This window comes from Drosophila kikkawai, chromosome 2R, assembly GCF_030179895.1.
Source record: "Drosophila kikkawai strain 14028-0561.14 chromosome 2R, DkikHiC1v2, whole genome shotgun sequence".
Lineage (NCBI taxonomy): Eukaryota > Metazoa > Arthropoda > Insecta > Diptera > Drosophilidae > Drosophila > Drosophila kikkawai.
In genome coordinates, this window is record NC_091729.1 from 27,012,631 (window position 1) to 27,027,031 (window position 14,401).

Sequence of the window (14,401 nt, forward strand, 5' to 3'; positions counted from 1 at the left end):
TACAATCCTGTTAAATAATATTTTTAAGGCTTTTTTCCCTAGGATTAATTTATTTTCATAGACCAAGACAAGGTGCTGCTGTGAGCGAGTTTTATGATTTTTATGATTTTCAATTTATGACTAATAAAATTTGTCTTGTGGGTGTTCAAAAAATCTCTTGGCCTGGCCCACGCATGTGGCAGTTGACAAAACTGGTTGGTTTGGTGGCTGGATGGATGGATGGATTGACAACCGGACAAACAAACTGCTCGCTGAGTGGCTTATAGTCGTAAAATCATCAAATCTATTACCGTTCTCTCTTCCTCTCGCTGATGGCTTTTATGATATGCAGGAATTGGTAAAGAATGGATTTTTATGGCAGTATTTTTTCCCTGTTCTCAACAGAGAAAATTGTTTAATTTAAAACCGAGGTTATATTTTTCCATTTCCTATTTTTTTATGTATTTTTTGAAGCCTTAAATCTGTTCAGTTTTTAGTTGCTCAACTTAAATTCCTTGCAAAATTCCTGGCAAATTCCCGCCTTGATATAAATTCAAAAAATATTCTGACCAGCCCGCAAAATACTTTCAATTTTGGCCTAGGAAAAATATTTACTGTTGCCTCCCGCCAGGCCAGACTACACCGCAAGAATTTTTTCCAAAAAAATAGTTGACACAACCCATAGCTGAATTTTTGTATTAATTAACGAAAGATGAAAGTCCCGGGGCCTGGGATCTGCGCTGTATCGGAGGTCACATCTCTGGGTCCCCGGGTTCGTGTTCATCTAAAATGCTCATGAAGCAGAAAATAATTAATGTTAATGCCTCGAAATGGAATCGGTGTGGGTCCCGGGCAGCTCTCTCGGACGCTCTAATTTGTGCAGACCGCAAAGTTCATAGCAAATTAGTTGATTAGTTTAACGTCGAAGAGGCTTTTCGAAATGGCGGTGAGGGGAGCTTGGCATTTGATATTGGCCTGGACTGGCCGCAGTTGTTCAGCTGCAAATTTTATAATTCAATCAGAGCTCAAACACACTCAGACAGAGACTTGGTAATGCGGCAATTTGCGTAAGGACTCTGGATTCTGGATACTGGGGTATCTGTGTGGGAAGAAGCAACAATAAACAAACATTTGGAGGTCGTTAATGCCCCCATGATCCCCATTCCGTTCGCGGGATTCAAATGCGTTTTATTGTGAATTTATTAAGCGTGCCCAGGGCGAACATTAAACGCCTGGACTGGACTGACTGGCCTGGTCTTGGACGGTGACGTGACACTCTTCCAGTGGAGGGAATGCGGGTCTGGGTCAGCCATAAACTTGGCCATAAGCGGAAGCCACAAAAAGCCAAAGAAATATAGGGTACCAGCACGATGGCCAAGAAGATGCCAAGTTGCTTAAAAAGTGTACGAAAAGAGAGTCAAGATGACATATTTTCAGGGTTTAAATCATTGAATTTGATCTTGGGCAAAACTTAATAAATAATTTTAATAATAAGTTCAAACTTTAAAATCTCTTGGCTTCTTAGATTTAAAGTACCTTTTATTATAATTAGAAAACTCACTTAAATTTAATTGAAATTCATTCCAAACAACTCTCCAGAACACATCACCCTCCGAAACAGATAAAATCCCAATGTCATTCGGGCCAAAAACCGCTCAAGTTTCAGCGGAAAAGCTCTAAACTCAGCCAAGAGTATTAGGAGGACTCACCGCCCACCGCCCACATGTGGAGAAATAATTGTTATAGCCTCAGACAAAATCCTTTCGCTTGCCATTTAAAACAATTTGAAACACTTTGGCCGGGCGCTTAACATGGCTGACAACAAATTTGACACACCAAAGCCGCTTTAATCAATATAATAAAAGACATTTGTTAGGTTGGCTAAGCAGGCGACAAAAAATGCTTAACAGGCGCAGTAAAGTACATACGAGGGGGGGAAAAAAAATAAAATTTAATTAAATTTATAACGCAAAGCCGCAAAACCCGGCCAAGAGATTTATGTGCCCGTTAATTTTGTCAAAGCGAGCAGTGTAACATGGAGAGATGCCAGCTAAGTGTAAGGAGAGTGTGGCAAAAACAACAGGCAAGGAAGGAGGAAAAGGCCAAAGCAAAGGCAAAAACAAAAAAAAACCTCACCGGATTTCCTGTGATATGCCACAATATTTTCCATTAACGCGCTGGAGTAACCAGCGGGAGCGTATAAACTGGAAACTGGTCTCGATAAGGAAAAAAAATATCCAACAGCACTCACACAGGAAAAAAAAGGGAGGCTAAAGAGGAAAAACAAAAAGGAAAAAAACAAAAGGCTCAATGTGCGTTGGTCCAGGCCACTTCACTCCGGATTCTGGCCGAGAGAGAGAGCGTTGCCTAGGCCTTCTTCCCTCTGCGACAGTTGCCGGCTTTGTATGAGTTAATGACTTGTAGATAGTTTAACTTACAAAGCAGATCGGCCCAGAGAGAGAGAGGGTATAGAGAGGGTATAGAGTAGGGAATAGGCTATAGAGTGGGCTTAAACTGGGACCTTCGAGTGCGTTGCGTTGACCATTAGTGCGACATCCGGCGTTGCGCTTGGCTTGCCAATGCCACACGTAACACAGCGAGCTGGTGAAAGAGATGAGCTGAGGGTAAAGCCTAAAGATTGAAGACAAATTGTTAAAAAATATATATAAAATATATATAATATTATTTCATGGATTTAATTTATAGAAAATTGTATCTTAAGAATATCTTTTTGCTGGCATATTTATTCCCCTATTCTCCATAAAACAGCACCCTTTTATACTATACTCTCCCTCTTGGCCATCTCTAGCTCTAGCCTTTTCCCCAGGATCTGGTCCCTTTCAACCTAAAAACTATTAGCAAGCTTTTGAGGCCAAAAGCAGGACAGGCCAGGCCCTCACTTAACTTGTGGCCAGGAACCGACTTGGGCCTAGGATCAGCCGCAGGCACAGGCACAGGAAGAGGCCCGAGTGCAGGAACTAGGCTTTGAGGGAAGAAGGGAAACTCCGGATCGACATGGTCATCATCATCATCGTCATCGTCGTGCGTTTTGCGGTTAAGCAGTTAGTTTAGTTTGCGTACAATTTGTGGGGAAGAGTTGACAATTACAGCTGCTGCTGCTGCTGCTGCTGTTGCCGCTCCTTCTTGACCAGGGCCAGAACGACTGAGGAGAAGCCATGAATGAAAGCTAAACCGGTCTCTCTGGCTCATCTTTCATTTACTTTGCACTTACTCCAGTCATAGTCGAGTGGCGTGTGTTTTGTGCTCTTCAGTTGTTGAGTTACTTCAGTTGTTCAGTTGTTCTCTGTTCCTCAGTTCTTTGCCTGTTGTTCCTTGGGCCGCTTCTTTGGGCTGTTTGCTTCCTACTGTCACACTTCAAGGATTTCTTTGTTGGCCATCCTGCAGCACACACACACACATATGACAATTACCCCGGCCCAGCGGGGTGGCTTTCCTGCCAGTCTGCCTCGGTCTCTCCCCCTGATGTTGTTGGCCATAAAACCCATAGAGCCGCAGTGCCATCTCTCCTCCCGTAATGGCACTAAATGAGTTGTATGCTGTTGCAAGTCGGGTCTCAGTTTTTGTTTTTGTTGTCTCTGGCCCCGTCATTGTCAGTGCAAAAACCTGTCAAGTTGTGCAGTTTCTTTTTCTCTCTTTTTTTTTTTCGCTGGTTAATTGCCGCAGGAAATGTTCTGGCAGCGCCGAGTTGGTCAACTGTCGCTTGGCTTAATTGCTTGAACTTTGGCCAGCGACAGAGAATGCAAATCGAGTCGCCCTCAAAACGAATGACTAACTTGGCCCAGTCCAAACGCAACCCCTGGGTGGTCGGTCACATTTCCGCTCCGAATCATATCCGCCTGGCCTGGCCTGGCCAAGACCATCTTCCCAGACAAATAATCAATTAATCCACGACAGAAATGTTTGTTTTGTTTTATGTATTGTTTATCTAACCCGCACAGTGGCACCAGCCAACCAGCAAACCAGTTTAAAGTGAGTTATAACTTGCTGAATCAATCGCTGAAATCAATTGGTAATTAAACTTGTTTTCGGCTTGGGGGAATTAAAAATGTTATTAGAGATTTAAGCCAAGATTAATGGCCAATTTATTAGAATGGGAGAAATATTTATCACTGCTTAGGCGACAGTTTGTCTTTATAAGAACTGGAGATGATTTACGAGGCTTTGTTTTCTCAGACTGACCAAAAAAGGAACTTTCTCTTGGTTTTATTTTTATTTATATATATTTTTTTTTGCACCCACACAGCATTTTTCTCGACACAGTGTGCGTGTCAATGCTTTTATATATTTGTACCTATGTAGATTGCTCTAATGCTGATTAGGTCGCACACACATGAGTGTATCTATATATGTACATGTAGCTGAGTAGGCCGTTCAATTTGGTATCGAACGTGGCCTGGTCGTTTCTTGAAGACATTTTAATGCTAATGAGCCGCAAGAGCTCTGTAGACCTACTTTAGGCCTAGGTGTGGGCCGACTCAGTCGGCGAGAGAACATACAAAATAAAAGACCGACTCACGGACAGACGGACAAGCGGACAGACTCACGGACAGATACATCCATGTCTCAATGACAGCCTGAGAGTTGCCTGACACATGTGAGTCGTCCGGTGGAGGGAAAAACGGAGAAAAAGAAGTTGTACCAAATTAGTGCGATGTGACTGAGCGACGTCGTCGGGGCTTACGCTTAAGTAATGTGTATTTTATGTGTGGGCTGTAAAACTGGGTAACCGTGTGCGGGGGGGAGATCCCGAGCACCCCGGACTCCTCGTTTCGGGGCGTCCCTGACAGGTCGACACATCCATGTCGATTCCGATGCCAATTGAACTGTTCCCATTGCCGTTGCACTTGGCAAACTACGTGCGCAAATGTCGAACGTGCCGATTAACCAGGCGAATTTCCTTTTCCTCCCGCTGTGTTATACACTAAAAGAAAATCTGGGATAATTTAAATAAATTTATTACAAACAAAACACACTTTAAGCCTGTTACATATTTAAAAACCTTGTGAAGATCCTTATTTAAAGAGGAAACTAAAATTCTCTACTTTTCTCTCTCTGCAGCTGCCTCCCTCTGCCTAGGAATGGCTGCAGTCACGGCTCCAATTCCTGCTCCACCTGCAGCTACCTCTCCCACTCCCCCTGCCGTGCAAAAGTTCCGGGTTACGCCCCATGATCTACAAATTCTCGAAGGCACCGATACCCTCCTCCGCTGCGAGGTGTCCTCGCGCGCCGGCAAAGTCCAGTGGACCAAGGATGGCTTTGCGCTGGGCTTCTCGGCAGTGATTCCTGGCTTTCCACGCTATTCGGTCCTGGTGGATGCCAAGCAGAATGCATACAATCTGCAGATCAAGAATGCCACGCTCGAGGATGATGCAGAGTATCAGTGCCAGGTGGGTCCGGCGGCAGGGAATCCGGCCATAAGGGCAAATGCCAAGCTGAGCATTGTGGCGGCACCCAGTAGCATCGTCATTGAGGGTTATTCGAGGAATGCCCGGGTGGAGGTGGAGGAGCGACAGAACCTAACGCTGCACTGCATTGCCGAGAATGCCAATCCGGCGGCGGAGATCGTGTGGTTTCAGGGCGATGTGCCAGTACAGAAAGGTGAGTCATAGTTTTAATAATAATAAAATGAAAGATTTAAATTTTTAAAGGATTTTACCATCAGTAAAAATATGTAAAATATTTTATTATGATCCCTAAACCCCATAGCATTTTTTTCCTTAACATTTTCTCTCTGTGCAGCACCCATTGTCTCTGTGAATCAAACTGCCCCGAAGCGCTTTACCACCAGTTCCACCCTCCACCTGCAACCCACCTCCGAGGACGATTACAAGGAGTTCTCCTGCGAGGCCCGTCACAAGGCCCTGCCCCCCGATGTACCCATGCGCGCCCAGGTGCAGCTCTCTGTGCTGTGTAAGTGTGGCATGGCCTTTGAGTTGAGCAGAAATTCCTAATAATAGCCGTCAATTCGTATGCAGATCCTCCAGGACAGCCGTTCTTTGAGGGTTATAGCCAAAGCGAGAGCCTTAATCGTGGCCAGGATGTGCAAATCGCCTGTCGCAGCCGTGGCGGGAATCCCCCAGCCCAGCTGACTTGGTACCGGAATGGCGTGGCTGTCAGTTCCCCGCAACGCACCTCAGGACGCCTGTCGGAAAACGTGTACAAGTTCACCGCCGCTGCCGAGGACAATGGAGCCAATTTGGTGTGCGAGGCCAAAAATCTGCTGGCGCCCACGCCCCTGCGAGCCGAACTCAATCTGACGGTGTTGTGTAAGTTTTGGACTCTCTTTATTTCGTAATAAGCCCAGAAAATCAAAGAAATTGTACCTCAAACATTAATTATAACCCAAATAAATTTATTTTCTCTATAGATGCCCCCAAGGACGTCTATCTCAGTGGCGCTAGTCAAGCCAAGGTCGGCGATTCTGTGCAAATGAGCTGTGTTACGGCCCCCTCGAATCCTCCTGCCCGCATCAGTTGGTCCCTGAATGGTCGTCCCTTGGCCAATAGCACCTACAAGACCACCAGCAGCTCTGATGGCGGCTGGGTCAGCAGCTCCAACATCAGCCTGAACATTGATTCCCAGAGCAGGACCTTCATAGCTGTTTGCCATGCCCTCAACACGGAGCTCACGCAGAATGTGGTGGGCTCCCACACGGTTAATGTTTTGTGTAAGTTTTCGTTTTTAGAAAATATATAAATTAAGCTAAGAAATTTATGTAAATTTATGTTTATATATATATCTTTCTATAGATCCCCCTTCGCCACCCTTGCTTACTGGCTACAATGATGGCGATATCCTCATTTCCGGTTCCATACTGAAACTCCAATGCAGCTCTGCTGGTGGAAATCCTCCTCCTACCCTCCAGTGGTACAAGAACGACAAGAGACTGAATGCTCCCTCCAAACTGGTGGACAGTAAAATCACTTCCGAGCTGTCCCTACTGCTCAATGCCTCCGATAACAATGCCATTTACAAGTGTGAAGTTCAGAATGCAGCTATAGATATTCCTTTGTTTGCCACCAAGACCTTGGGTGTTCATTGTAAGTACAGCTTTCCTCCTTGATTATCTTAACTATATAGTATTTCTCCTACCAATACCAGTCCCCCCAGAAACTGTCAAGATCAGTGTGGTGCCCAAGAACCTAGTGCCCGGCATTAGAGCCAAGTTAGTCTGCGATTCCAGTTCCAGTAATCCTCCAGCCAAGATCAGTTGGTGGAAAGATGGCATACCCGTCGAGGGTCTTAACCTGGCCAATCGTCCTGGTCTCTGGGGTGGTTCAGTGTCCACCCTGGAGATGTATGTGAATATAACCCAGGATCTAGATGGCATTATCTACACCTGTCAAAGCCACAACGAGGTGTTGCAGCGCAGCGTTCACGAGACCATCAGCTTGGACATACTTTGTGAGTTTTCTAATTAATTTAAGATTTTCCAGAGACATCATAATTTTCAAAATTTAATACCTAGATCCCCCCAAGTTCGATATGGCGCAGACCACCACCTTTGTGGGCGTTGAGGGGGCGCCGTTCCATGTGGAGCTGCTGGCCAGCGGAAATCCCATGGCCATTAGCTATACCTGGACCAAGGACGGCCTGCCCATTAGCAGCAATAGTCTGAGCGGTCAGCGATTGATCTCCGATGGACCGCGTCTCAACATCAGTCGTCTCAGTCGCAACGATGCGGGTGTCTACATTTGTGAGGCGCTGAATAGCCAGGGCACTGCTCTGCTGGAGGTCCAGGTGGCCGTGGAATGTGAGTATCTTGGAGAGTGGAGTGACCTCCAAAAAAAGCAAAGCTAAGGTTGTGTTTCTATTTCTTCCTCAACTCCCTTAGATGCCCCTACTATAACGTCTGTCAGTGAGGGTCGTAGCTTTGTGGCTGGTGAACCGGCTGTCTTGGCTTGCCACATCCAGGCTCGTCCTCTGGAGGCGGCCCATGTCCGTTGGTCTAGAGATGGCTATGACTTGGCCTCACGCACCATTTCCAGCTTTGAGAATGGCACTGCCTTGCTGCAGATAGCCAGCGTGGAGCGCAGTGATATAGGCAACTTCACCTGCATTGTGGACAACCAGAGAGGAGCTCCAGCGGCCCAGAATGTGCTGCTAGTGGTGCAAAGTAAGTTAACAAAAATATATAAAATTTAGACTTAGTTCTAGGGTATATATTTCCTTATTTCATTTTATTAATCCCTAATTTCCTTGATTATTTCTTTATCCAATAGCTGCCCCTGAAATCGATCACTCCCCTAACTTCACCCGCTATGCCGCTCGCCTGGGCGTTCGGGCTCAGCTCATCTGCCGGGCTCTGGCCGCCCCTCAGCCCAGCTTCATCTGGCGGCGCAATGGCAAGGATCTCAAGATGCAGCGACGCCAGAAGTTTAAGAGCGTGGAACGCCAAGTAGATCCCTTGAACTACGAGTCCGCTTTGCTGATAGAGAACACCTCGGGGGATGACTATGGGCAGTACGAGTGCGTAGTTCGAAATACTCTGGGACAGGCTAGCACCACGCTGGAGTTCAGCAAACCCACCCGACCGGATACTCCTCTTCAGCTGAGAGTGGGAAATGTAAGTGACACGGGTGTGGAGCTTAACTGGAGTCCAGGATTCGATGGAGGAATGCAGACCTATTTCCGGCTGCGACTGAAGCAGCAGGGAGAGGAGAAGTACAAGTATGTGGATGCTAAGCCGGGTTTCCTGAACATATCCCTGGATGGTCTCAAGCCAGGAGCCACCTACTACTTCTCCGTGATGGCAGCCAACGAGGCGGGAGGCAGCAAGTTCATGCCCGACATCAAGTTGACCCTCAGCAAGGGCTCCCAGCCCCATTCGGCGGAGTACACCGAAAAGGATGAGCTGCCCAATGTGATGATCATTGGCATCACCTCGGCTGCCATGGTTCTCCTAGTGCTGAATGCCGCCCTGGTGGCCTGGTTTGTTATCCGTCGCCAGAACAAGTCCCAGAGCGAGGCGGAGCCCAGCAACGATGATGTCTACTCCAAGGACGACAACCAGTCGGTCTACAAGGTAGGATCATCGAACACTACTGACCCACTAACGAGATCTAACCCCTTTTCAAAATCCTAATTAGCTGCCCATCACTGCTTTGCAGGCGGATGTCCAGAAGAAGGCAGCCGCCTCCACCTACCTCGTGGAGAACGTGGACATAATCCAGTCGACGGCATATCCGCCCAAGTACCAGGAGAGCTCCATGTGCACCCCGCCCTATCCGCTCTGCAATCCGGACTTCACCCGGACATTGCCCAACCCGAAGAGGCACAGTCAGCGGAACAGTGTCACGGGTATGATCGATGGCATGCCCATGCGTTCCAAGGACGATCACATGCTGATCTCCAATGGCCTGTACATCCCATCGCCCTCGCCCGCCTCCTCGCTGGTGATCAAGGGTAGCTACATATCGTCGCCATCGCCAGCGCCGCCAGCCGATGGATCGTACTTCAATATGAGCGATAAATACATGTCCTATCCGCCAGTGGTAAGTTGAGAAAGAAATTTTAAATAATATATAGAATAAGTTGGGGGAATTGGAGAGAGATTAGAGCTTATGAATGATTACACAAATTTTTTAGAATTTTATAGACAGTCTACAGAAATATTAAAGCTCGATTATTTATTGATTAAATGGCTTTTAGGGTGATATAATCTTTGTTATCAAAAAAAGGTATAAATAAATCAGAATCGGCATAAAATTATATTTTTTCAAGGCTTAACCATTTATAGCAAACCCTCGCCTCGATATATGAAATGTTTATCGAAATTATCGAGAGCATAAATTAATTACTATTATCACAAAAACGATATCTCTCTTGTGGTGCTATATAATTTCGTATAATGATCCAGATCAATCGCCAGACCTTGCCAAGCCCCCACTAATTAGCAGCTTGTTAGGACAACCTGTATTTACCTGTATTTCTAACAGCCGTTCCACCTGCTCTCCCCCTCTCTCTCTCCTCCGCAGACCTACTAAGCACCGTGCTGAGCGTGAATGACAGCCACAGACAGCCCAACCCAGCCGAATCTCCAGCTAGACTGATTGACATCACATCATTCATAATCACCGGCAAAAGAAGCAAAAAGAAGATATACTATATATGGAGAGAAGCGGAAATGGAATAACGACGAAGCACTTAATCGATAGACGCGACTGTGGTGTTCGTGTCGTGTCTCTTTGGGCTGCTGCGGGTTTTATTGAATTTTTTATTTTCTTATTTCTATTTTACGTTTGTAATTATTACTATATGACGTTGATTATTACGGAGCGCAAATGGAGAAACCATGTTGAGTGTGTTTTGAGAAAAGACATTTGCATGCGGCGCTCGAAGGCTGTGATAAGTACCTGTGCCCGAAGCACGCAAGCCACACGTTGGCCACAAACCAAACGATCAACCGGGGAGACCCCCGGGATATGGGATATTTTTATTTGGTTTGGAGCCCACGGGGCAGGTGCGCAACCCAAAATGCTCTACGATAAATGCTTGCCGCCCTTGCAACCCAGCTCCACCCACAAGCAGCAGCATTTGTAGAAGCCACAAAAAAATATTAAAAAAAGAAAACATAAAAGAAAATAAACAACAACAAAAGAACTCTCAAAATATTAATTCGTAGTAAGAACCATCGATATTAAGTAGTAGGAATTACGCATTTTAGCATCTAGCCTAAATATTACGAGTCTGGCGAGTCGTGACTCATTCTCATTAGCAGTTGTTCAAGTTTAAGCTATAGGACATACCCCGATATTTATCAGCATAAACATATTTAAATATATATACATACACACAGAGCAGGCCCGAAAAGAGTAAACGATTGTCAACGAAAAAAACGATAGGAAATCGATAATGAAATCGAAATCACCAAAACCGAAAAAACAGACTAATTTTAAGCCAAGACTTGAGACATCAAATAATATTCGATATATAGGTACATACATCTTTTTATCATGCATGACAATAATTATATACATGGTAAACAAGTTGATGCATGCACGCGCGAGCGCCAAAAATTATGCTAAAGAACTCTTATACATACAGATTCCATAAAAATGTTAATTATAAATTAGACTTTGACAGCATTTGCATTTAAATTGAAGAGAGGAAAAACAAACAAGCTAAGTACGTGTATAAAATAATACTTCATTAATTAAAGTAAATATTTAAAATATTAAAGATAAATAAAAAAGAAAAACAATTTAAAAATTACAAAAAAAAAGAACAACAAAACAAATGAAAGACAACAAACTTTTTTGTATATTCAAACAAAAAGAAAAATATTTGAATAAAATTACAAATTTTTCAAATTAAATACAAAGGTTTTTGAGTTATTTGAAGGGGGAAAATGTAGAGGAAAATAATATCCTGGGTATTTTACAGATTTTTAAAAAGAGTAATAAATGAAAATTTGTCCAGTGTCATCAATCAGCCGCCTCTGACTTCGGTCATCATTCTTCTTTCTTTTCACCTGGAGGCTTTCTTTTCTTCTCCAGGTGGGCGTGTCCTCTTGCACCTTAAAAGCACCTTAAATGCCGCCTAATTGATTCTACTTTTTCGGAGCCAGCCAGACAAAGTGGCGGCATTTTGCTAGGAAGTTTTATTAATTAATAGCCTCTGCGGCTCGCTCGACTTAATTAATGGAACTTTTAATAATACATATTTTTAATTTCTTAAAAAATCGACCAAGGCATTAACGGATTGCGGATCAGCTTTCACAGCCCCGAGAGACTTTAGCAGGTGGTCTTCAAAAGATATTTACTTCATTTTAGTAATGATTTCCCCTTAAATAAACTCCACTCGAGGTCAATAAAATGTACATTTCGATTTAGCTTAGTCAGCCCTATTTGCTTTTGGCCGAGATTTGATTTTAATTATCTCAATTTTGTAGAATTCGATTTTATTTCCGCCCTTTGATATTTCCCATCAAATTTGTTTGCTTACTTTATTGATTTACAAATGCTTCCGGCTACTTGCAGTTTAATAAATTCCAGAATGCTTATTATTGCAGTTAAATTGGCTATTTATTTATTTGATGGCTCAACGCAAATTTTTGTTAATTAAAACAGCAATTTCGGTGCCAGACTCTGACTAACTTCATAAACATTATTGACATTACTGCGGCGGCATAGCTGAACATATTTTAATAATCAAATCAATTGCAATATAAATGCAATTTTAATTACCATATCTGGGCCGTCTGTGTCACCGTATTTCTAACCTTTTTCTGGTTCAACTACGCCTCGATTGCCACTCGATTGTGGCAGTGGCAATGGCAGTGGCAGTGGCAGAAAAATATACAAACAATTAAATTTAATTTTCAGGATAGACCGTCGAAGAGCCCGCCAGTCGGGGTAAAAACAACAATGCATAATTAAGTACACTGAATTCATTAAATTTTAATTAAAACATTTGAACGACCAATGGATTTTTATTTTGCCTGGCGACTTAGCAAGGCGACGGCAATAATGGAAAGGACCCAGTCAAGCCGGAGTCCTCCACTAGCCGACTTTCTAATGCTTTAACCAACGTTTTTCCGCGCTGAAATTGATTTTCTTCAGAACTTTCTGCAGCGTGGCTCTAAGCCCAGCTGGGAAAGTCAACAGTACCATCAAGCAGCGGAAAACTTCATTAAAAGTGGGCAGCAGTTGGCCGTGGCTGGTGGAGGGGGCCCAGCCGCCAATGTGACGACGCCTGGCGCGGCTCCATTTCCTGCGACCAATCGTACTTTTACCCGGGTTTGGTACTCGCTATTGGCGGCTCTTGATGCTCTGGAGCTCTGGCACTCTGGCACTCTGCCACTCTGGGCACCAACTCGAAGACGCAGCGCAGAATCGAACACATAATCATATTTAATAAGCGAGAGAGCTGCAAGTGTGCAATGTGGCGTGGTTCTGTTGCTCCTCTTTATGTTGTCCAGGAAGTGCACTGAGAAGAATATTAATTAGCAATATTTTAGGGAATTTATTTGGATTATTCTTTATGTAAGATAAGTTGGATAAGTAAGTAAGAGTATGTCCCAATGTTTCTTCAGCTACTTTAGGCAATGCAAGTCATAGAGATACATAGAGATTTCTTTCTGTGTGCTGCTCCCTCTTTCAACTGATGTTATAGCCGCTTTTCCTCCTCCTCCTGCTGATGATGATGATGAAGCTGATGCAACAAGTGCACCAGAATCGAGCACAGATGTGCTGCAAACCGGTTAAGCAACTGCTCTGTCTTAACGCAATTTGTTAACCTGACTGACAAACTGCGGGCTGTTGATGCTGTTGATGCTGCTGCTCCTGCTCCTGCTGTTCCTGCTGAGGTGCGATTGCAATTAAGTGCCAGAACCTGGACCAGTTTCCTAGCCCATGAATCCTGTCCGGCAGCGAACACTTCATTCATAAAATTACGCGCCTGTTGCGTGATGTGGTCGCTAGATAAGCGGTCCAGGAGAATTGGGAGTCAGAGTCAGAATCGGGATCGGAGTTGGGAATTGGGATCTTGAGCCAGCTTGCGGGCCCCAGTTAGGGCTGAGGAAACCTGTTGAAAATCCACTCGCACTCGGACTGGCTTCCAACCAAAAACTCGCTTTTCCTGGTAATTAATGAAAGCTGACTGGACTCCATCTCCCAGTCTCCGGCTAAGATCTTCTGCACCATCTGCAGGTCCGGCTACTGTTGCCGCCAGTTATTAAAATGTTGCGATAAGTTCGGCTTGGACTCGGCAGCACATTTGTATGCAAAGTGCCAACAGTTTTTCTCTTCTGCACCGCCTGCCTGCCTGCCCTGTTTGATGATGATGCCGGCAGGAAGTTGTCTCTGGAAAGTGATATTGAAAACTGCACTCAAAATGGATTACTTCCTTTCTCCAAGTCCAAGTCGGGTCTCTGGTTCTATCCCTGTCCCTTTGGTGTGAATAGCTGACGGAGATGGACCTTAGATTGGTTAGTTAGTGGTTAGGGGGAGATGCTCGGTGATATGTGTGGCGATATGCAGGCTAAAGGCGACAGCTTTGGAAAAGTTTAAAGAGAAAATAAGGGGAAAGGAAGCTGAAATTATAAGGGTAAAAGGCTTTCTAAATAATATTTAGAATAGTGCCCAGTAATTTTAATATAAAATTTACTACTTGTTGAAACAAATTTGGATATCTTTTAGTGTCCAAGAACACCCTTCTTATATCTCTTCAAAAACATCAAAGTCTGAACAACTCTTTCCCTGTCATTTGTAGTGTCTTTTTTTGGAAAACTCAGACCACAAATTGAATTTGCTGGCATTTGTGCTGCACTCGAGAAGCTTTCTCACACCTCCCACCCCCTGTGGCAAGTGGCAACCGAGCTGGTGGCAAGTTCCAAGTGGCCCCACCCGCATGTTCCGGCAATCAACTGCCACGCCATTTAGCATCATTAAATTACTAG

The 14,401-nt window shown here is 44.5% G+C and overlaps 1 protein-coding gene across 2 annotated transcripts in view; it reads left to right on the plus strand.

Moving 5' to 3' along the window:
• The window catches only part of hbs (hibris), a 41,196-nt gene extending 30,082 nt beyond the window's left edge, over positions 1–11,114 (plus strand). For both annotated transcript variants that reach the window (XM_070283805.1, XM_017163577.2), the window contains exons 2-12: positions 5,059–5,598; positions 5,740–5,910; positions 5,976–6,266; positions 6,368–6,667; positions 6,750–7,040; positions 7,102–7,404; positions 7,469–7,753; positions 7,835–8,116; positions 8,223–9,025; positions 9,090–9,494; positions 9,978–11,114. In XM_070283805.1, coding sequence (XP_070139906.1) covers positions 5,079–5,598; positions 5,740–5,910; positions 5,976–6,266; positions 6,368–6,667; positions 6,750–7,040; positions 7,102–7,404; positions 7,469–7,753; positions 7,835–8,116; positions 8,223–9,025; positions 9,090–9,494; positions 9,978–9,986 — 3,660 coding nt within the window. In that variant the 5' untranslated portion in view covers positions 5,059–5,078 and the 3' untranslated portion in view covers positions 9,987–11,114. The remainder of the gene's footprint in view (positions 1–5,058; positions 5,599–5,739; positions 5,911–5,975; positions 6,267–6,367; positions 6,668–6,749; positions 7,041–7,101; positions 7,405–7,468; positions 7,754–7,834; positions 8,117–8,222; positions 9,026–9,089; positions 9,495–9,977) is intronic.
• Positions 11,115–14,401: the final 3,287 nt, after the last annotated feature.